The sequence below is a fragment of the Lates calcarifer genome, linkage group LG11, assembly GCF_001640805.2.
Source record: "Lates calcarifer isolate ASB-BC8 linkage group LG11, TLL_Latcal_v3, whole genome shotgun sequence".
Taxonomy (NCBI): Eukaryota; Metazoa; Chordata; class Actinopteri; family Centropomidae; genus Lates; species Lates calcarifer.
The window spans coordinates 2,878,928-2,902,634 of NC_066843.1; the positions used below are offsets into that span (position 1 = coordinate 2,878,928).

General features: G+C 42.2%; 1 protein-coding gene across 1 annotated transcript; it reads right to left on the bottom strand.

Moving 5' to 3' along the window:
- Positions 1 to 1,991: 1,991 nt before the first annotated feature.
- On the bottom strand, positions 1,992 to 22,580 carry slc1a9 (solute carrier family 1 member 9). The gene is made up of 10 exons (XM_018672171.2): positions 17,557 to 22,580; positions 16,562 to 16,721; positions 15,295 to 15,541; positions 12,945 to 13,050; positions 12,740 to 12,866; positions 10,668 to 10,901; positions 9,727 to 9,921; positions 4,880 to 5,014; positions 4,345 to 4,783; positions 1,992 to 3,023 (listed from the first exon to the last, which is right to left on the bottom strand). Exons 1-10 carry the CDS (start codon positions 17,708 to 17,710, stop codon positions 2,841 to 2,843), a joined length of 1,980 nt encoding a protein of 659 aa, XP_018527687.2. The 5' UTR covers positions 17,711 to 22,580; the 3' UTR covers positions 1,992 to 2,840.
- Between the last annotated feature and the right edge of the window lie 1,127 nt (positions 22,581 to 23,707).

Genomic DNA, 23,707 nt, shown 5'->3' on the forward strand with positions numbered 1-23,707 from the left:
TGTTCCAGTGTCTGATGCTGATATATTGAGTTGGTTTTTTATTTATTTTGGCGAGGTTTATAGAGGATGTTTGGCAGCTGAGACAGAGGACTCTGTATCCAGAATGATAATTTAACTTGTTCAAGTGTTTATTTTCATTTGTCATGTGTGTTTTAACTGTTTGAAGCTGTTTAACGATTTTCCAAATGTCAAGTTTGAGCAGTTTATTGCAACAACATTCAACTTTTGATTGTGGATTATTTAGTTTGAGGTCCCTTGAGACGTAAAATCAAACATTAATCCTACTTCTAATCTATTCTGGTAATAATTTACTTTCCCCCCAAAGGTCCCAGCTTCTCTCGGTTTCAAATTCAATATCTGAAAATAATTTTTTACTATTTTCAGATATTTAATCAACCATAAGCTGAATCAAGACTAGAATCAACACCATATTATATCTTTGAAAGGCTTGAAGTTGATGTTAAACTTGTTTTACTTTAATAAAAAAGAAAGAAAGTTGTATTTTACTTGACATAACTAAGACGTACACACTGAAAATGTGTTTCACCGGTTCAAAGTTGTTTAAGAATATTTCAAATGTCCAGTTTGAGCAGTTCAGTTTTGTGGATTATTCAGTTTGAGGTCCAGAGAGTGAATGTATTGAGCTGAAGTAAAGAAAATGCACAGGGTTTTGGAGCAGATGACGCTCCTCCCTCCCCCCCCCTTATATACACAGTCCTCTCAATGATGGCTGCAGTGATTAAATTCCTGACCCCCCTGTCGCCTCAGATGGTGTGATACCCTCACGTCATGTGTTGGACAGCTCTCTCTCATGCTACACAACAGATTAGCGCTTCATTGCAGAGACACCGACATCGACACAAACCTGAATATTTAAGATTAGAACGTCAACACGTCATCAGATGTTTTTTTTTTAAACTTTTCTGTTCAATTTCACCTTTTCCCTTAACTTACTCTCGGCTCTCCTCTCTCTGACGTGCAGGGACCCAATGCTAACGTCAGTCCTGCTCGCAATTACCCACAGTGCCCTTATGCTGTCTGGGAAGAATGAAAAGGATTGACGTCTTTCTGGCCATCTGCCGCCCTCCCCGAGTCCTCTCCCATCCATCCATCCATCACTCTCCCCTGCGCACGCCCATCTCTAACTCTTCTTTGAGAGGATTAAGTGTGTTGGTATCTCCGTGTGTCTTTGTCTCATCCATGTGTAAGTGTGGCTTCGTGTTGTGTGTCTGTTGCAACTTTTCCATCCAGTAATATCTTTTTTTTTCCCCCTAGTCACCAAACACTGACGCGTGTCCCCCTTTCGACTGCAAATCCCCTCTCCGCGGATTGCGCAAGTTACTTAAACGGCAGAGAAAACACAGAAGAATTGTTACGTTATTTTAAATAAATCTCTAAGATTTTATTGCATACAATATACACACAACCTGGACCTGTGAATCTGAGTTAAGACCTAAGGATGTAGGGAGACCGGTGAAGTTATTTTACAGCAAAATAACTAGTAAATTTAAACATACGACAAAATCAAAACAGCATCTTGCCTATTACTCATCATTTCAGACACCGAACCACGACAAGAAAATACAAACCATAGATAATATAGACAATATTAACATCAATAGTGACTTCTGTCGGGGGAGAAGAGCACCGAGGATGAAAATGTAAAGATGCAGAAAGGTGGAGAATTATAAAAATAATGTCAGCTGGTTGTTTGTTTCTATCGTTTACATGAAGCTGGTGTATTCTCGAGGTCGTTTAAAGGAATAGTTTGACATTTTGGGAAATACTCTTACTTGTTTTTCTTGCCTAGAGTTAGATTGATGCCACTGATACCTCTCTCTGTACGTTAATATGAGGATACAACCAGCAGCTGGTTAGCTTAGCTTAGCATAAAGACTGGAAACAAAGGGAAACAGCTAGCTAGTCTGTATTTGTCACTGAAACAAAATAAGTGTAGAAATATTGTTTATTCGTTACGCGGATATACAGTCCTGCACACATTGAAAACGATGACGAAAAACATTCACAGACCTGTTTTTCACAACGAAAATTAGACCTAAAACTAATAAAAAGCAGAAAATGTAGTAAATTTGTGATCGAAGAAAACAACTAAATGATAATGTGAAAGACGGACGAATGGACAAATGAGCTAAACACTGTTTTAATGCAAAACCTTGTTGCAGTTTCTTTTGCTGCCCAAAAACAGCTGCTTCCCCCTGTTTCCAGTCTTTGTGCTAAGCTAAGCTAACATACAGACATGAGAGTCTCATCAGTTTTCTCTCCTAAATCTCTGCAAGCAAGAAAATAAACATATTTCCCAACACTATTAATATTTTTTTCACTTCCTGCCAAGAAACTCAAAATAGAAGAGAAGGAGTTGGAGCTAAGGAGCGACTAATAACTGGTGGTTGTGCGTTAAAAGGCTGGTAAAAACACCAACATACTTTATATTTTATCAAGAGCAGACTCACGATTCTCATTTCAGTCATATGGGAGCATTTTAAGTTTGGTTACAAAATGATAAATCAACACAGTGATGGAGTTATAAAAAGGAAATGAGATGAGTAAACTAAGGAAAACAACTCTTCATTTAAAGCTCGGTGTTGCAGCAAAGCAAAGAGCAAAAAATCTGAGGTCTGGTTTTCAGGAGTGGAAAGAGCTTATCGATCAGTCCCGTCAATCAAAATCAGTGGACTCAGAATAGATGTAAGAAATAGATTTGTAACCAGGTAGAAATCCACTGTGGACCTCCACTGGATAAAAACGTGGGGAAACCTGTCGCGTCAACGGAAACAAATCGACGAGGGGAGAAAATCTTTTTCTGTGGTGGTAAAATCCGGTCACGGCAGGTCGCACGGAGGGATGGCGTGCCGCCGGTCGTACGCAGTGTCGTCGCTCTCCTCGCCGTCGCTCACTTCGCCCAGGACCCTCTCTCTCTCCTCCTCCTCCTCGGTTTCGCTCTCTCGCCTCAGTCGCTCCCGTTCCCTGTCTCTCTCTCTGTAGCAGCGAGCCAGTGTGGGAATCTGAGGAGGCAAAGAGACACAGATGAGATCGGGTGGACCGCGAGGAGCCTGTACCGACTGAACTCTTCCAGATGTACACATGATAAACGTTAAAGGAATCCAGACTGGTGTCTTGTTAAGATATTTATGCTCCTTCTCTTCTAGTTTCACACATTCTAAATATATAATAACACCACTTTCCAATACAACACCCTTTATAAATCACTTATAAGAACAAGGTTTGGTTGCAAGGTTGTGAAAAATCACTTTGACTGGTCAGACTGGAAATGGGCTTCAAATGATCAGCCTGGTTCCCTCCACAAAAAGCCAATGGTATGTTTTTGTTGTCTTTTGGATTATTACAGAAAATAAACTGCGACCAGCTAAAGTTTCTAATCCTTCCAGGTTTAGTTGATCAGATAATCTTCACAGATGAACACCACTGTTCTGATGTTTGAAGCCTAAATCCAATCTCCAGAAGTAAGAAGCTAATGTTAGGCTATAAACCAACTACACCACGGTCACATGACGTCAACGTCTTCACCACTAAGCTTCCAACTGGTCATTTCATTTAGCTCTGAGCTCTTCTACAAAAGCCTTTCTTCTTAGAAAGTTAGTGAGAGTTTGAAAGAGCGTGAGTAGAAACACAACGAGGCTGTAAAGGTGGACTGGTGAGTAGATGGGTTTTCATGTTAACGTCCCCGACAACCTCTGTAGTCTCATTTAGACACTCGTTAGCAACCGCCTTTTTTAAGACACGTAAAAGCTTCAAACATCAGGAGTGGGGGATTTACTGACCCATTTTATGTCGGAGAATAAAACCTGAAAATGTCTTGAGCTTGAGTTAAAACCACAGACCTTATTTCAGACATTTAACCAAAAACCTGTTGACTTAGACATGAGAACAGGAGGTGCTAACATGCTAACTTACTTCCTGGTTTTAGGACTCATTCCTGCACCACTCTATAAAGACATTAGTTATATTAGATACATACCGTTTACATGCACATGTACTTCATATAGGTTAATTAGTTCCATCCAAATGAAGTAATAATCTACTGTGTTTTTAAAAGGGTTCATCTATTTTAAAAATCATTCTTAACCCATGATGATAATCACTGAAAGCTCGGGTAGGCTGTACTTTTTTAGCATAATTGGGCAAAAATCCCATGATCACCTTTCAGTTTATTGTAATTCAGGTGATCTGAGAGCAAACTAGATCTCTTTTAGTTTTAGTTCCACTGGCAAGTTGACCAATCTCCAGTTCTCCAAAAAGTAGATTAAACATGCAGTTTGAGGCATTACAGTACAGGAAGAGGAAGAAGAAGAGGTGGGTACATACCTGGTTATCGTGGCTGGGCAGAGCGCAGTAGCCCGGCTCCGTCCTGCGGAGGAGGCGTGGTGAATGAGTATGGAAAGGTCGGGGAGAATGAGAGCAAACGGAGCGCGGAGAAGGGGAACGGATGGAGCGAGGTGACGGAGATCGGATAGAGCGGGACGGCGAGTAAGTGATGGAGTGGGACTGGGAGAGGACGTGACCATGGTTGTTTTGTTTGGGCGGGCGAGGGGAGCGAGGTGGCAGCTCGGGCGGTTTGAGCGGGTCGACCAGGTCCATCTCTGTGAGGATCGGCGGCGGCGGGATGAAATCGAGCTCCTCCTCAGGCGGGAGCATTTGCATATCCGCTGCGTCGAGCTCGGTGAGCTCCGCCTTGGACAAGTGGTCCACGATCCCAGCACCGAATGAGTCGCCCACCACATTGATGGAGGTACGCATTCTGTCACTGAGTGGACAAACAGTATCACCGTCAGCGACTGAAATGATCAGAGCTGAACACATATGACCATCATTCACTACACCTATCAGACACCTGACTCACAGCAGCCAGTCGACAGCGATGAGCAGACTGATGTCCTGGGTGGGCAAACCAACAGCCGTCAGGATCAGCAGCATGGTCACCAGTCCGGCACTGGGAATACTGGCGGCTCCAACGCTGGCCAGAGTGGCGGTCATACTGGGGAGGAGAGAGAGGAAAGATTAGCCAACTTCAACTTGAAGAAAGGTCCTGGAAAATCAATATGAAGGTCAAAGGTCGGCTCCAGTTTTATGCCACTTGCATGTCTTTTAATGGTGTGTTCAAGTTGTACTCAGAAGTCGGAATTTCTGAGTTCCTAGTCTGAATACTTGTTTTGTATTGTTGGGGTTGCACTTACAGGTTTGCATTATGTTTGAAGAATCCTCCCCTGAAGGAGGTTATGTTTTCACCTGTGTCTGTTGTTTGTTTATTTATTTGTCAGCAGTTTATTCAAAAAGCACTGAACCAATTTGCACCAAACTTGCCGGAGGGATGGGGGATAGTTCAGGGACGAACCATTAATTTGGTGCGATCCAGTTAAGGTCCTATTCTAGTTTATTCAATGAATTAAGTGTTTGGTATACAAACAGCCAAGCTAGCTGTTTCCACCTGTTTCAAGTCTTTCTGCTAAGCTACGCTAATGGTGTATTCCAGTTGTACTCGGAAATTGGAATTTCTGAGTTCCTAGTCTCAAATTTCAACTGGAACGCCCCCTGAAGTCGGATTTCCACCTCGGAAAGTCTGAGAGATCCCAACAACCCCGACATAAGAATTCAAGATGGCTGCTACCTGCATCAATTGTAGTGAACACTCTGCTGGTTTTACTGTTTATAGCAGTTCTGTCTTACTTGTTTCACATTAAGTCAGTCATACACATAGTACTGTTCAGTTTTTATCCATTTATATGTGCAAAATACCATCTAGAGCATTGTCATCAAGTGGTATTGCTAACAATGGTTAGCAATGACAATCGCTAGTCCAGGATATGTTTGAAACGGTTCACAGTCAAAGTTTCTTCTTTTCTTGAACAGTTAAGTTTGAATGCCGTTTTAGGAAAGTTCTTAAGTGGATTGCCCATTTGTTCTGAAGTTGTCTATACTCCGAAAGAGCAACTCTAAAAGCTCTGTGAGCATCCATGTTTTTCCGACTTCTCAACTGGAACACCGTCATTTACATTTAGCCAACCTTAAGGGAGTAAAGCCGACAACGTAGTTGTAATGTTTTATGTATTTCACCCACATCACCTTGTGTACTTGGACTTGGACAAAGACTACAGCTGACGGCCAGAGTTTAAGTTCTGTGTCTGAGAAACAGTTTCATACACTTGGAATATGAGTTGTGAACTGGCACCATAAAGTTTCACTTTTCTTTGCCCCGCTGTTGGACAGTTGTAAAGTGGTTTGCCCTCTTCAATCCTCTGAACAGTGTGTTTCTTGTGTGCAGCCAAAATGAACAGCCCCATTTCACAGCAGACACAGAAAAGGCTTTTCAGATGCAAAAAGAGTTAAGTTATGAACAAAAAGGGTGACACAATGTGAAAAAAATGTGACATTTTTCAGTTTAAAAAAACGCCATCTGCAGAACTTAAAGACTGTGGTGCTGTCAGACTCTGACAACACCAGAAAAGGCAGAGGTTAAACCACATATAATAGCGGGAATTGCTGATTCACTGGGCCAAGCAGCCAATCAGAGAACTCACTGGGTGCTTTCGCTGCTGATTCAGCACGCTCACTCGGCTGAACGGCCGCCAATAAACCCAATAAACTTGGTATGTAAGAGCACTAAAAGGTACTGGATACTACTTGGCTTCAGATTAAAAGGGTGTGAATGAGTTTTCATACATTTAGTATCAAACTACTTTAATGTTTATAGCAGATATTTACTGAACTCCTTCACAAAGATAACAGCAGAAGGTGAGCCGTGGTGTTAAGAAACACAAGGTGTGGTATAATGTTTAACACTCGTATAAAAGCTGTATGTGCAGAAGAAATACATCCACAACATAACAATATGTTTCCTGACGTAAATCTTTAACACTCAGAAAAATGCTGCTTGTAATGATGTGTCTGCAATTAGAGGAATTATCAGTTCACGTTGGTCCCAGATGTGACCTCAGGCCTGTTTGGACTCCAGCTCTAAGCTGTGATATTTACTGCATGGTGTTTTCATGTGATCTCAGAGCTCTGCGTTACATCTCAATCGTTTCTGACAAACTGTAGCGCCAATTATCACCCCATCGTGACTGGGAGATTTAGTGGGATGTTCAAGAGATTTACGCACCAACATGTGGATTTTATTTTAGAACGATTCCACCACAGATGACACAATAGTCGTACATAACTTTTCAAAATTAGATTTTGGTATTTGGTGGGAAAGAGCCAATGATGAAAGACATTCAATAAACAACTTCAAAGTGCTGAGCATCATTTGTAAACCATGGCCACAACAAGCAGTCTGATCCAAGTAGGCTGGTTCTAATCAGACGTAAATGTTCTGAAATGTAAAACTGGCATGTCACCGCTTTCTTACAGCATTCATGCAGCGTTTTAGACGGCCATTCATCCCTATACAATACAGCACACCACCTAAAATTGATGCAAGTCATATGGTCGCTTTGACCACATATTTACAATTAGTGCAGTTACATGAGGAATGTTTGGACTTGGAGTTATGCAGCGTGTGGCCCCTTGGAATCATTTCAACTTAAAACTTTGAACAGTTAAACAGATTCAACGCCACATCCAATGAAAAGGCTTATAATGAGTAATGTGACTTTCAGATTTGTTCTACTAGAACTTCTTGTTACCTACTATAATCAGCAGATGGTGTAAACAACGATAAAGGACAACAAACAGCTTCTCACATCGAGCCAGAAACTCCTGGAATTCCTACCTTAAAGGTGCTATATGGGAGTTTTTGCTATCGCTAAATAGCTAGCGTCAGCATTAACAGCTACTTATTTAAGCCATTGTTGTGTTTACAAGAGGTTAGAATACATCCTCTTAGTGGTGCTACTTCTTTATTATCTCATGTTGGACTGAGGGCAGACTGTGACTCACTATCGCAGTGGTATTACGAGATGGAATAGACCGGGGCTAGCTGGTTAGCATGCTAACTTCAGTAGAGGACAAGAAATACAAGCCAAAAAAAGAGCTAACACTGGTGTTGCTTCTTCTTCTTCTTCTAGAATGGCAAGTAAACTGCTGCTAATGCTAATGTTAGCTATGTAGCGATAGCAAAAACTATAATCAGCAGATGTTGCAAACAATAAAAAGGACAACAAACAGCTTCTCACATCGAGCTAAGAAAATAAATCCCCATGATAAACTATTAGCAAGCTTCTGACATGTAAATTATGTAAATGTTCATGTATTTCATGATGCTAATTGTTTTTGCTTATTTTTTATTCTAATGTTAGCTATGTAGCGATAGCAAAAACTCACATATAGCACCTTTAAGGCAGTTGTTCCCAAACTGTTTTTTCACTGCAGGACATTATTTTGTACTGACAATGTTGTGAAATTGTAAAAGATGGGTGGAGTGGTGGTGCATCTCACAATTAAAATATTTGGATAATGTAACACACACATTAGGCCTTTAATCTCTTTTACATCCTCTGTAGAAACTCCCAAACACTCTGTGTTTTGGTCACGCTGGCTGCTTAGCTGCAACAACAAGGGCAACACTGTACATGCCGGACGAGCAGATACAGCACAGAACAAGAGTTATTGCCTTGGGGTTGTATGCCTCCACCAACCAGTCAGGGATAAATAAAATTTGACTTTGCTAAGCTTTGTTGTTCTTGTTCTGGTGTATGTCTGTGGTATTAGTGGGTAAGAAACAAAAAAACAGTCGAATTCCTTGTGTGTGTTCACATGCTTGACCAATAAAGCTGATTTATGATAGAAAAAACTATAGCCACGACAGTAGACAATGTTTCAAGTATGGAAGTTGCTGCAGAGAAGCTACAAATTCTAAAACATGGCTGCTTCACAAATGTCTTCCTCTTGGCATCACAGTTTTTTATCCAATTTGAAAAGTTGTGTAAATTTTTTGTCATAATTAGCAAGTAAATTCTTGAGTTATGTCCAAAAACGTGTTTTGCAAGGTCACAGTGACCTTGACCTTTGACCTCTGACCCTCAAATTGTAATCACGTCATCTCCAAGTCCAAGTGAATCTTTGTGCCAAATTTGAAGAAATTCACACAAGGTGTTCATGAGATATCACAAGAAGCCTTTAATCAGTCTTTAAGGTCAATAAATTCTTATTCAGCTTTGTGGTGAATTAAGATAAAATAAGAACTGCATTGTTTTCTTGCAAAAAGCATCATGATCCAGTACTGGATCCACTGATTTAAGGTGTGTACTTTCACTTTTAATTGTATTTAAAATGTTTTCTGGAGCAGTAAAGTTTCACTAATGCATTTGTAAATCCTGAGAGGTAGTTTAAACCCTTCTTACTTCCTCAGGGAGGAGGGGGTTTCGACCATTAGATGGAGTATAGAATGGTGCAGGAATGAGTCCTAAAACCTGGAAGTAAGTTAGCATGTTAGCACTTCCAATCGTCGTCCTGAAGTCGATGGATTTTTGGTTAAATGTCTGAAATAAGGCTTCAAACATCAGAACAGTGGCGTTCATCTGTGAAAATTATCTGATGAACAACGCTTTAAATCAGCACTTCTGTTTATTTTCTGCAATGATCCAAAACTCAATGAAAAATCCCACTGGCTTTTTGTGGAGGGAACCAGGGTGATGCTAACTTCCAGGTTGGACTACAAAAATACCCTCCAGCACTCTGTACTGGTGCCTTAATATCGCTGCTCTCAGACTCTGGAAACTGAAGACTCAGCACCAACATCACATGCCTTACCTGACGGTAACAATCTGCCCGCCGTCCAGGGTGATGTCGTTCATCTGGGCGATAAAGATGGCCGCCACGGCTTCGTACAGCGCAGTGCCGTCCATGTTGATGGTGGCGCCTATAGGCAACACGAAGCGAGTCACGCGTTTATCAATCTTCAGGTTTTCCTCCAGGCAGCGGAAGGTGACGGGTAACGTCCCTGCGCTGAGAACAGAGGAGAGCAGGAGTTACGTGTCTGCTGGAGGACATAAAATAGGTAGACAGGTGGTGAAAGAGAAAAAGTGCAGAGGTGAGGAGGGAGGTGAAGGGGTAATGTTTAGGGTAAAAAAAAGCAGTAGAAATTTGAGTCGGCTGACAGCCTCCTCCTAACAGCTGGTGTAGGCCACTGTTGCAATCCTCCAACATGTGAATTAAAGGAATTTGATTCCCGGCCCCGCTAAGCCTGGGTCATAATATAATTAGAGAAAACGTTGATAGGATTACCCATATTCACTAAAGCCTCAGTAATGTGCCAAAATGACAGTTGGTTTCAGCAGCAGAGCAGAATCCCAGGCTGGCCCGAGCCAAGCCGAGTCCGGGCAGGCAGGATACAGCGGGGCCAGTTTGGCTGCTGACGACTAATCCAAAGGCTCAGACATGTACAACACAGGATCTGTCTGACATGGCCTGTCTATGATAGCCTGTGTGTACACACATTTGGCTCTGCTGCCCTGATTTGTCAGATCAGTTGCGTAAATGCAGAATTTTTGCCTTTAGCCTCTTTCAGATTTAACCCCGACGGCAGAAAGCGAGTAGCAGACCGCGCCGATCAATCATAGTAACTACAGCAGCTGCTCGGGGAATAGATGCTGTAAAAGAAACATGTGACACACATGTGTTAACACATGCCAAAACGGGGGAACTTTGACACACACATACTGTACATACACACTCCCTGCAGGCTGTCGTACCTGCTGGCAGTGCCCAAGGCCGTGATCCAGGCCTGGAAGATTCCAGAGTAGAAAGTAAACGGGCTCTTTCTGGTGATGCCGAAGAATATAGCCGGTAGGATCAGGCCGCCGTGGATCACCAGGCCCACGATGACGGTCACCATGTACATGCCGAGCTGCCTGGCCACCACCTCCAGGTCTCCGATGGCGGCGATCTTCCCCGCAATCAGAGAGGCGATGCCAACAGGAGAATACCTGAGCACAGAGTCAGGGAGAAACAACAGAGCTGAAAAGACTGAAGAGTTTATTTTATATTTTCATGTTTTTAATTCTCTACAGGACTGGCTATATTTATATATACTTTCCCCTTACATCTTATATCTTTTTATTTTCTTTATCACTGTATGAGGCTGGAATAAGAATCTTTTGAATCATTTTTTAATAATTTCTTCTACATAAAGCACTTTGAACCTGCTGCTGAAGATGTTTTTACTGTGGTATTTATATATATGTAAATAACTTGATTCTTGAGGAAAATAAACAAACAAAAAAAACAATATAATGTATTTTAGCTCTGCAATTAGTGATTATTTTCATTAGTGATTAATCCTCTGTTTATTTTTGTTCCATTAAACATCAAGAAAATGGTGAAAAGTTGTTGTTGTTTTGTTGGATAAACAGTCTAAAACACAAATACAGTAAATTTACTCTGATGTAAGACACAGGGAGGCAGCAAACCTTCATGTTTTAAGAGCTGGAATCATTAAATGTTTGTTTGAAAAATCACTTTAATCAGTTATTGAAAATGGTTGCTGCAGCTCTAATGTATCTAAAATGAATCTAATCTTCATCTTGTTTTTTTTTCTGATATTTGTGCTTGAAACCTGAAGATGAACTCTCTAAAAACAAAAACCAGTTTTTCCAGAAAAACAACAAAAAAAAGTATTTATTTTTTCCCTCAAATATTCGTTTTTGTGAGATGTCAGACCAACACCTAATCAATCTTCATTCGTTGTCAAGGGTGGCTTTTTTCTCTGCTTGAGGACATGACATTCTTGGATCTCTGGTTTCCAGCTTTGGAGTGCAGTTGTTCACGAACGCCGACCGCTGCGGGACATGTGAATTAAAAAAAAAAAAAAAGCGGCGTTCCCCTTTAAGCTCTTCCTGGTCTGAGTCAGGGCAGGTCTCATCACGACAGCGGCCTGCTCTCTCAGGTCAGCTGCACGCCGACCCCCGAGGCTGGCATCCACTGACAGTTGTTTGGTGGAGTGCGCAGAGTATATGGTTTGATGGATGCGTTCCCTGTATGATACGTGTTTTTGTATACACTGGGCTCTGTGTTTGGCTCGCTCCATAGGCCCGTGAGTAATCTGTTTATATTGAGCGAGTGATACGAACAAGGACACAATTCCTTTGGTGTCCAGCTGCACATGTAGATGGCCTAGGAGAGCTGCGAGACAAGCATCCTGCTGTTTTTCGTCCAACCGCCTACCCGCTCTCCCCTTCTTCCCCTCCCCTTTCGTTTCTCCCGAGTGCCACTACTCTTTCGGGCCGGCCGGGGGTCCTGCGAAGCCTCAAGGCGTGCACCGATCTCCGAAGGCATGCTCTCACATGCATCTTTTCCACGTCCCGCTGTCCCTCCTGCCCGCATCTGCTTTCTGCTCTGCTGCCAAGTGGCTCCTCTGCCGTTGGTGGATCCATTACATTTTGGAGATCTTCCACCCCGCCTCCCCTGGGAACCCACAACATTGTTCCGGGCCCTGGCTCCTGCTACTCCCCGGCATACCACAGACTCCAGCGTGTCCCAGGGAAACCCTCTCTCTCTCTCTCTCTTTCCATCTGTCCGTGTCCTTCACTAACACACTTTCCCCCTCTTCCTTTCTCTCCTTATCGGTCTTCGCCGTCCGACCCCGTCTCGCTCGTTCCCACAATTTGTCTCGTGCACACACAACCTCCACCTTATCCATCACTGTCACTGACCTCCTTGTGTGTGGTATCTCCAGAATGTCAAAGCTTGGCCCATGAGCAAAAGCAGAGATGCATGTTTTGCGTGCTTGCAAACACAGACAAAGACAGACACACAAGCCACTGACCACATGATCATGGAGACCATCGTCATGATAATTTCGTTGAGGATGTTGAAGAAGTCGCACATGATCTTCCCGCGCTCGCCCATCCTGCCCATGCAGATCCCGAAGGTGATGAAGAAGCCGATCAAGCCTGGAGGAAGACGCAGAGCAGCGAGTCAGTTAAAGTTAAATAAACCTCAAATGAAGCCTGATGAAATGATGAACTCACCGAGCACGTTCATGCCCCATTTGTATTCCAGTTTCTTCCTGTTTACTAAAATGGGTTCAGTTTGGTTTGGTGCTGTGACTGGCACCTTTTTCAGCACCGTCTGAACCTGCAGGGACGACAGAACCACAAACATGATTGATCAGGGGCTGAGGCTACAGTAAAACTAAGCCGACATGATTCCAGTTCGCACGGCAAAAACCCATGATTTTGCAACTCTTACTGTGTGTGTATGTGAGCAAACAAAAGCTTGGCAGCAGCACAATAAACTCAGATTAGTGTTTGAAGACAAAAGCCAAACAGAGAACAAGAGACTCTCACAAGAAGAAGACAAGAAGGTTGAAAGGTTGGGAAGGGGAAGGACGAGTCCTTCCTGCAAAAGCAATTACCCCTTTTATGACTTCAATGAATCCCTGATGGGTACAAACAAAAGAAGCAGTAAAACAGACAGAGAAAAGAGAAAGAAGAGAGAGAGAGATGTGTTGAAAGGCGTAAAGGGAAAAAACAGACAGGGAGAAGAAGAGGAGGAGAGAGACAGCAGGAGTGTATAAGCTCCCTCCTCACCAGCAGATGCCTCGCTGTGGTAAATAAGGATGTGGCGTTACAGATGTAAAGAGATTAGCAGGAGCAGAAGGGCTGACCCTCACCCAGTCAAACACAGACAACTACTTCTAATCATTCAGACATACACGCATGACAGAGAGAGAAAGAACAGAGGAAAAAAAAAAACAGAAGAAGACAACTGTCACATCATGATTGAGACTTGGATTATCGTTTTAAAATGATCAGCTTGGATGAACTGTAGCCGTCTCCAGAGTCCTGCTGCTTAGTGAAGTGACCATTACTGTAACTGAGTAAATTACAATCTTATTTTTCAGTTATTATTCAAGGTGTTTATCATTTTTTTTAGTATTATTTTGTGTGTCAGTTTCCCCCAACTGCTTAATTAGGGCTGCATTTACAGGTTTGTGTTATGTTGAAGAATCTGCCGATCATTACCTCCACCAATTTTCACTTGTGTCTGTTGTTTGTTTGTTTATTGTCAGCAAGGATTACTCAAAACATACTGAACCAATTTGCACCAAATTTGGTGGAGGGATGGTGCACTAGGTCAGGGACGAACCCATTCAATTTGGGTGAGGATACAGTCAAGTAGGGTTGCATCTACAGGTATGAGGAGTCTGTCGATCATTACCTCCACCGAGGAGGTTATGTTTTCACCTGTGTCTGTTGTTTGTTTGTTTGTAAAGTACTGAACCAATTTGCACCAAATTTGGTGGAGGGATGACGCCGGGGTCAGGGACGAACCCATAAAATTTTGGTGTGTATCCAGTCAAAGTGCCACTCTAGTTTATCCAATTAATTTAGCATTTGCCACATAAAGAGCCAGGCTAGCTGTTTCCACCTGCTTCTAGTCTTTCTGCTAAGCTAAGCTAATGGTGCGTTCCAGTTGTACTCAGAAGTCGGAACTTCCAAGTTCCTTGTCCTGTTCCTTTAACCGGACATTTACACTTCAAAGGTTACACCTCCAGGACGCAGCCTTGGCCTTTTGGTCTGTTTGTAGCCAAAACCCCTTGAGTCAAATCCTGCCTTCACTCATTCGGTTAACTAACACATGTAGAAAACATTGTGAATGAAGTTCAGAGGTCAACTAGGCTCTCCAGAGAATCACCAGTCGTTAGCAACTCTCTGCAGCTCCTTCATTCTGTCAAACCATTCACTGATACCTTGTACAGACGTGCTAATGACTTCAACTATGGCCTTTTTCAGGAGAACGCGGAGGGCAACTTTAAAATCTTATAATTTGGATGATAATTGTTGCCAACCGCTGATGAAACAATCTCATCTCAAGGTTGATTTAGAAGCTCCTCAGTCATGTGTTTCTTCTGACTACTCTACTGACGGATGAAGGGATAAACACTGCGGTATTTCCCAACAAAAAAACAAAGACTGGAGGAGAGTATGAAAATAAACAGAACATTATGTGGCAGAATTTTGATTTTTCTTTATTTCCGATCCCAGAAACCGTCAGTTCAGTCAGTTGTTATGGAGTAGCAGATGCTCAAATATAATTTTCCGGACACTTGAAGGACTTCTCATCCATTTTGGCAGCTCCAAAGTTTATTTAAATACCTAGTTGTGAAATTGTTTTGTCAACTGCTGGATAAACCTGTTGACAAAACAGCTTTTGGCCATACTGGACAATAAAACTAACTGAATAACAAATTTTTCAAGTATTGGTCACACAATTTATCTTTTCCAACCCTTATTCCATGTTTACGGTGTTCATATTTGATGTTTGCAAACCTATGTTGTGCACAAATGAGTCATAAAACCAGATCTGGAGACGTACTTGCTGGAAGCAGGCCTGCACCAGGTTCTCAGGGAACAGGTTTCGGATCAGGTCCAGGAAGGCGTCCAGACTGCTGACCTCCTGGTTCTTCGGGGCCGTGCTCGATGCTCCTCCCCTCAGTTTGGGGTTCCCCGGGTGGATTCCCAGCACCAGGATGACCCCGAGGATGGCAGCGATCACAGTGGTGGACATGTAGTACACCATGGCTCTACTACCCATCCTGCCACTGGAGCGGGCGTCTAAACCATGCCAGCCCTGAAGGAGACAGACGACCATTAGAGTCACTGATAATAAAGACGACCACTGTAAATGTCCACAGAGTGAATGAAAGTGGCTTTTTGCACAAATATAAAGTATATAACATCTGTTGCTTTGCTTCTCCCAGTTACAATGTTTTTCTGTTCTCTGCTACATATTCTAACATCAACAACAACACATTTTAAATAATTTTACAAGCATCCCATGGTGGTCACTTTCATAAGTCTTTCATCTTATGAAGTAAGTGTTTTTGTTTAAATAATCCCACTATGCCACCACAGAAATGTAAAATATTTTCCTGGGTTCAGAATTGCCCTTAACAGGCTAATGTAAGAACGCTAACTTGCGTACAGTTAGCCTGTAGACATGCTGACATTTAGCATATAGCATTTAGCATTTTATATCAGTATAGCTTGGTAATACACTAATGTTTACCATGTTTGTGTGATATACTTGTGCAATGTTGACATGGATTTGATCATTAGTTTTAGAGGTATCTCCTATATCTCCAATCTACACTTTGTACAGTGACATGTCTTGAGTTCAGAACTGCTATTAGCATGCTAACCTTAGCATGTTACATACAGTTGACATGCTGATATTTAGTGCGAAAACTTTAGCATTTTAGCATTAACTAAAGTATAGTTTATTACGGTTAGTTAGACATAAATTAGCTGGCCTCTTATTGTGATGTACTTGGAACATTTGGGAAATGAACTTTATTCCACCTCACAAATTCTCTTAGATGCTACAAACAAGAATGCTAACATATGCACAATTTAGTCATTTAGCATTTTAGATCAATACTATGTACAGTTAAGATTCAGTCAGTGGTTTTCGAGGACCCAAAGTGGAAATCCTGACCTGTTATTAGACCTAAATAAGAAGTCTGAGGAAAAATATCTATCTCACAACCACAATCAAATCTGCAATACTGAATGAAAACAGTGGTCTGAGAGACAACATTTCATTTCACAACATTCCTTGTATGTGTGTATTTTTGTACAGTGACAGACCTGTGATAAGACTGGAGATGATTAGAGGCAGGATGAGCATTTTCAGCATCCTCATCAGGATTTCTCCAGGGAAGGAAACCATGGTGAGTGCGGCGCTGTCCGTCACCTTCATGTACCGCAGCAGCATCCCAAACACTGCTCCCATAACAACACCTACAGAGAGCAGAGTTAATTAGTCAGTGTATTTTCTGGAAACAGATAATGTTGATTTAAAGTTGTTTTTTTTCTTCATGTGGGGATAAATTGATGTATATGGACCCAAATAACGACTATTATTAATATTATTATATCATTAAATCATTAAGTTTTGTTTTCGTTCTGCAATAATTTTGCAAATTAGTTCCACATTAGTGTCTTCAACCATTTAAAAATGTCAGTGGCCCAAAGAGCTGCTCATTAGTCAGAGTTTTAGAGTTGTTTTAGGTTCTTGAGAAGCAGAAAATCACAGATAAATGCTACTGTATGTACTTCAGTTTGTACTTTAATGGTGGATACACTGGCCTACTTCTCCAGCTCCCAAAACTGTGTTGTTTTACATCTGACATGTAAGAGACCTCTGACTAATGAGGACCGTCTACTGTAATGTAAACGGGTTTAAATCTGGGTTTGAATCTGGGTGACAAATGACCGACAAAAATAACACACTTCTCGAATTCGCAGGGGCTTTTTTTTTTTCTTTGACAAAGAACACAGCTACGCAGAAACATACCAAAGTGTTTACAGAGGCAGACTAAAGACAACAACAAGCCTGAGATGTCTCGTGGGAAAATGATCACGGAGGCTGTACATTTAGGATTGTGCGTGTTAATATTTGCCGCAGCACAAACGGCCATAAAACTGACCTCAAATTGTACTTAATTAGTAAAGAATGTGGGGATTTGGGATTTTTAAAAAAGGCTTGTTTGGTCAAATATCTCTTGAAGTCACTGGATGCCTTGACTTTTATCTTGATGGGAGTAAAAGCAGAGTTCAACCTCTCCATGCGTACCCATGACAGTGAGTCCCAGCAGCAGGTTGTGGGTGTTGCGGCTGCAGTGTCCCGCATCTTTATACGCAACCTCCGTGTTGTCATCTCGCTGGTTTTCCTCTTTCTCCTTCTCCTTGTTTGCGTTGGACTGGTTGGCTGTCGACTGGTTTGTCATCCTGTCTGTGGAGAGAGACGGTGGGAAGAAACAGATTTATTTCTGAGGGAACGTGCCGGTCTGCACAGTATTCACGGTTGGATAATGATGCACCCATGGCTCTCTAACTGATCTGTCAAACGTGAAGACTGTGGATTGTTTATACACCATCTTAACAAAACATTCTTCTCCTGTAGCTAGTGAGGATCCACAGTGTTACCATTCTGGCCGTCCGGCTCTGCTCTTAAATGGGGATTAAGTACGACCAGGGACACCTACCACTCACTCACACAGCAGGAATGTCCTTGAGTATTTGGCTTGGGGCTCCTAAGGGAAGTAAAGAAGCATGACTGCAGGCAACCCAAACACAGCAGGCGATGGCTAAACAGGACATGAAGAAACAACTCAAGAGATGTAATCTGCGCATCATCCTCTAAATGGAAAAAGCAGAAACTGCCAGAATCTAAATACAGCATGATATGGAGCTCCTGATAGAGGAAGAGATAATAGTTGATGAGTGCGTTAAAGAATGAGACAGCTAGTAGCAATGTGATGTGGCCCCTGGCTGTCGGACCATCTGTGACTGACGGGTCTGACGGGCAGTTACTTAATGGCTAAATCCATACTGGAGAAAAGTACAGGACAGGACAAGACTGAAGCTGCAGTCAGAACAAACGTAATTTCTAAGTGGAACGGGGAGAGAAAGTTGCTAATGGTCGTAAATTGAGGCATGACATTCGACGTGCAGAAAGTCTACAATGTCCATCGAGATTCAGAGAGGGCGCAGCAGAGAAGGGCAGTGAGTACAAGGTTAATAACAGTGAAGTATGTGATAAAATTCTGTATGATTTACATATTTGTGGACGGCTGTAGTTTATGTTTACAACCCTTCTGACCATATTTCCTGTGCCGAATGCTTTCAGCTGCATCTGACGGAAGCTAACGGGGGCAACTTTCCCAATTTTACAATCTGTATCATCTGTATCATTGTATTATTACCGTCAGTAATGTATATAAATGAGTTCATTTATGTATACAACCGACACTGTAATGATATAAAACTGTACTTAAAGGCGCAGTGGTGCTTTGAGCTGAATGCTTCTATGTCAATGCTAACATGCTGATGTTTAGCAGGTAATGTTTAACATGTTTGCCATATTAGTTTAGTGTGTTAGCATGCTAACATCTTCATCCATCCACTGGTTGTCTAGACATTTAACCCAAAATGACAAATATCAGCCACATGTTGGTGCCAAAGGAGTTAAAGGAATCATGAAACTCATTAGGATACATCATCTGGGAGCCATGAATGTGTGCAAAAAATTTTGTGCTAATCCATCTAGTCAATGTTTACATATTTCACGAGATAAGTGAAAATTTTGTCTGTTGGTGGTACTACAGAAAAGGTCAGGGGACCATGAATGTTTGTGCTAATCTATCACGTCAATATTTACATATTCGTAGGATAGGTGAAGAAATTTATCTGCTGGTGGTACAACAGGAAAAGTCAGGGGATCACCAAAGTCACAAGGATTCATCCCCTGCGGATCATGAATAGCTTTAAAAATATTGTGCTAGTCCATAAAGTCGATGTTCATAGGATAAGTAAAAACTTTGATCTGACAATACTACAGAAAAAGTCAAGGCATCACCAAAGTCAGTAGGATTCATCCTCTGGGGATCATTGATGATTGTACAAAACCTTATGGACGTCACTCCAATAGTTGTTAAGTTACGTCAATCTGGATGAAAGTGGTGGACCAACCATCCCTAGCATAGCTCAAAAGGTAATGAAATTCTCCGAATGAAATCCAGTAGTGTGAATTACAAGAGAGAATGCAACTAACTGTGGAAAAGTGAAAAAACTAAACAATGTTCTTGCGATTATGGAAGTCCACATCCATGACAGTGTATTTAACACTTCTTGATCATTTTGAACTCTCACCCTAAAAGCCATAAACACCCGTCAACTGTTAATAATTATCACCCAGAGTCTATTTTAGCTCCTGTGCGTCAACACAGTATTGTTACTGCAGCAATCAAATCTCCCTCCAGGGCAAAGTCATCACCTTCAACATGAAGAAAGAGTCAACGGGTAAGAATGTGTCTGCTGTCCAATAACACTACACACTTCTACTCAACAGAGACCCCACCGCCGCCATCTCTAAACATTAATCGTATATAAACACATCTGGAGAGCAGCGTAGGCAATGCCAAATCCTCGTCAGAAGTGTGAATGTCACATTTATAAACAGTCTGCCTCGGTGAGACAATCGCAATCAGACATGATTATAATCCATCAGCTGAGGGGATGGCATTTTCTGCAGCGGTGGGGATACAGTTGCACAAATTCACCAAAAGTACAGTAGATGACGGTGGGGGAGGAGGAGGAGGGGAGGCATGAGAAATGTTACCTACTGGTTTGTCTGCTGTTTTGCTTTCACCTCCACTCTCTCATCTCCTGCTCCCTCCGGCCATATCTCTGCCCCTCGCCAGTCTCTCCGCAAACAGTCGCCAGTCCAGGCAGAAAGTCAGACTCACAGTGTATGTGTGTGATCTGAAATGTTAGATTTTGGAGGCGGAGAGATGCCCTGCCAAGTTTCAATTGCAGAGATATAATCCTCCGTGAACCGAGGGGAGAGGAGAGGGAGGAGGGGGGAGGGGGTTCCACTGTTATAGTCTTCACAAATCCTCTTTTCAATCCTTATGTCATTCTTAGCGTGAACATTGTTTGGTAACATCAGTCGACCACATGCACTGAAGTTACGTGGGGGTGTATTGAGGGGAACGGGAATATTGTTTCTTGAAATTCACCTATGGCCAAGGTGTTTAGATTCTGGAGGATTTAATAAGGTTCAACAACCACAATTGGTGGATAAAATCAGGTTAAAACCTGGTGTGTAAATTCAAAACTGTTGGGTGATAGAGCCAGGATCGGGGCTGTTTTGCTTGGTGATAAGGAAAGGTCACGAACTTTCCAAAATGCGTAAAGCAACTTAAACTCCTGCTACATGCGTTAGGGAATAATTCGGTGAAAATAAAGCTGCCCGTCATCCTCTCTACGAGCAAAAGCTGGATATTAAACCTTTGTTCCCTGAGCAGGTCAGATGGAAGGCCCTGAAATAATGAAGCAACAGCATGTGTCCTGAGGAGTATAAGCTGCAAGGACACACTCAAGGACCTGAGGCCGTTCTGCAAATCTGCCTTCCTTCCCCAACAGACAGATTATTTTCCTGCTCCAGGAAATGTCAGAGCTGCCTCAAGACGAAACGTAGCTGGCCTCTAGGAACCAGCTCTTACTGGGCGGCCCTAGCAGAGGAAAACAGACTATTTACAACCTCGTAGGGTTGAATCTGACTTCCAAGTTTCTAACGTCTTTGCCTGAAAAGCACTCCGCAAAGTACAAGAAACAGATGCTGCTCGGAGAGCAACAAACCAAGAGAGGGAGGACTGGTCGTAGACAGGCCTGTTACATCATATTACGGCTTAGCATCCCTAATAAAATGCAGCGGTTCAAGTCAGCGGGTTCAGACTGTTTGAACAGGCAGCTTACAGTAAATCCTGGATTTCGTAGCAACATGACACAGGTATTACTACTCTGCCAGGTAGGCTGCAAACCAGGAGGCATTCCCCTTTGAAGGGAAGCCGAGTCTTTGCCAGAGCTTTTGGAAACACATGTTAGTGATGAGAGCTAAAAGGACAGAAAGCATGAAGCTGAAGGTAGGACGACTTTAAAGTGAGTCGAACTAGGTAAACAGAAAGTCTCCCACAGCGCCTGGATAAACACGAGGGTCCTCAATGTAAATACTCCGGTGGTCCATCGGATGTGTAACGATGACCTACGCAGTGCGTGATAACCATCACAATCAGTCTCCACATGCAGGCGTGTACTTACGACACATCTTCTTAATCGTCATGGTTTCCAGGAGGATGGGGCCGCGACGACAGAATGAGTTAATCTCCCAGAAGAAGAGCAGGCTTTGATTACTGTAAATGAGCCCAAGCTGCTGTCGTTGAAGGCGCACATACCACCGAGCGCAGGGACACAACAAAACTACCTATTTCAGTCTGACAGTCACAGGCTCGTCAATGTTAACCCCCCTCCTTCCTCGAGTCCTCGTATCCACTTATGATCATCCGTCCGCATTAATGATCCAACCAGGTCTCCAACCAATCGTGGATGTTGATTCAAGAGATCAGACAGATGTAGGATAGGCTATACATACAGCTATAACTCCCCCCCATCACCCCCTCCCTCCCAATCTGCCTGCATCTGATCTTAGCTGACGTACATTAAGTTTTATCTGGGCTAGAACTCTAAAAGCATGGTCCCCCTTTGATTTAAGCCTTGACTGTGGCTCTTAACAACACCTGGCCTCCTCTGATCTGAGGGGTATAGGTGCAGAATCAGGGGTTAACAGTTCAGAGATGTACTGCAGAGCCAGACTGAGTTTTGACTTGAAAGTAATCAGAAGAATCTTGAAATTGATTCTACAACAAACTGGGAGTCAGTGTATTTCAAGAACTACATGCGAATAAACCTGACCTTGAACCTCGATCTTTAAATCTACTTTTTAACAACAGTTAACGCAGCTAGAGCTGAAAAAGTTCACTGATTAATCGATTAGCCAATTGGCGAAGAAATAATTGAGTGTCAGTCATTTTTCAAGAGCTTCATGATCTCTCATGATCAACAAGACAAAATATCTGAGGATCACCTTCGACTGCGGGAGGTTGTTTTTTTCTTCTCCAATCTGTTTATTAACATTTTTCAGCATTTTCTAAGCAAACACAAACATAACTACAATACATACAAATACAATAATACAATTAGAATGACTGATAATAATAAAGAAAGGTTGGACGGATTCTGGGAAGTTATGGTGAGTTTTTTTTTTTTTTTTTTTTTTTATACATTCACGATCATGTAATCAATCAGTCAAAAAAACGAATTATTGTATTATTAGATGTTAGAATAAATGCAATGTTTTTGTAATTTTAGAAACATGTAGAAGACATGTGCTCAGTGGAACCTTTATATCTAAATCCTCTGTTTTATTGTTTATTGTTCATATGGAACATGAAGACAAAAACATGAATAAAACTTGACTTTATCTATTTTAAATTGAGGTTAGATGTTGTTTATATTTACAGATCAATACCAAACCGCTCCCTGCAGAGGTGAAACTAATTTCCTCAACGTGTAGATTCTCTCTCTGTGTTGTAATATGTTGTTAAGCAGGAATCCTTGTGTGTGTGTGTGTGTGTGTTTGTGTTTGTAAGTGTGCGCTGGTGTCTGTGTGTCTCAGAGGATTATTTCCAATGGTTGATTGTTTGGTGTGAGCTTTGCAAACGGATCGAGATATAATCCCCACCCCACCCACCCCCGCCCCTCCATCCTCCCCTCGTTCAACAGAGGGAGGATGAGGATGGTCACTGCTGCTCTACAACACACTACATGACACAGTGGTGTCAAACACACATCTGGCAGCGAATGAATGAATGAATATGAAAATTTAACTGTGGACACAAGTCAGTATCAACCTGCAGTATTAGGAAATTCTTGAACTTCACTGTCTTGTATTAATACTGAAAGAAAATCACCAGCTATACTACAGCCAGATTTCAAATGTCTTCTCAAGGACTTCATCTTAGTTTTTCTGTGGTGGAATTCATGTGATTCAACGCAGATAAGTCGCCTTAAAATGCACAAAATGAAGCTATTACAACGGTGTCACACAGCCTGAAAACTTTAAACCAGCCTTATGTCATCCCTTCATATTGCTAATACTCTCTAATAAACCTCTGCAGACGCACATATTCTGCACAGAAACACTGCCACACATCTGAGTGTCCATGCACTTCAGAGCAGAGCGATATCTAATTCCCTCAACATATGCACAACTGCCATCAAACACGTGTTGGCCTCATGGCTTTACCAGCAGCAGCAGCAGGGTTAAAAGATGTGTATTAACCCTTTCAGGGAAGGTCAGTGTCGATCAGATGTGGATGCTCGGT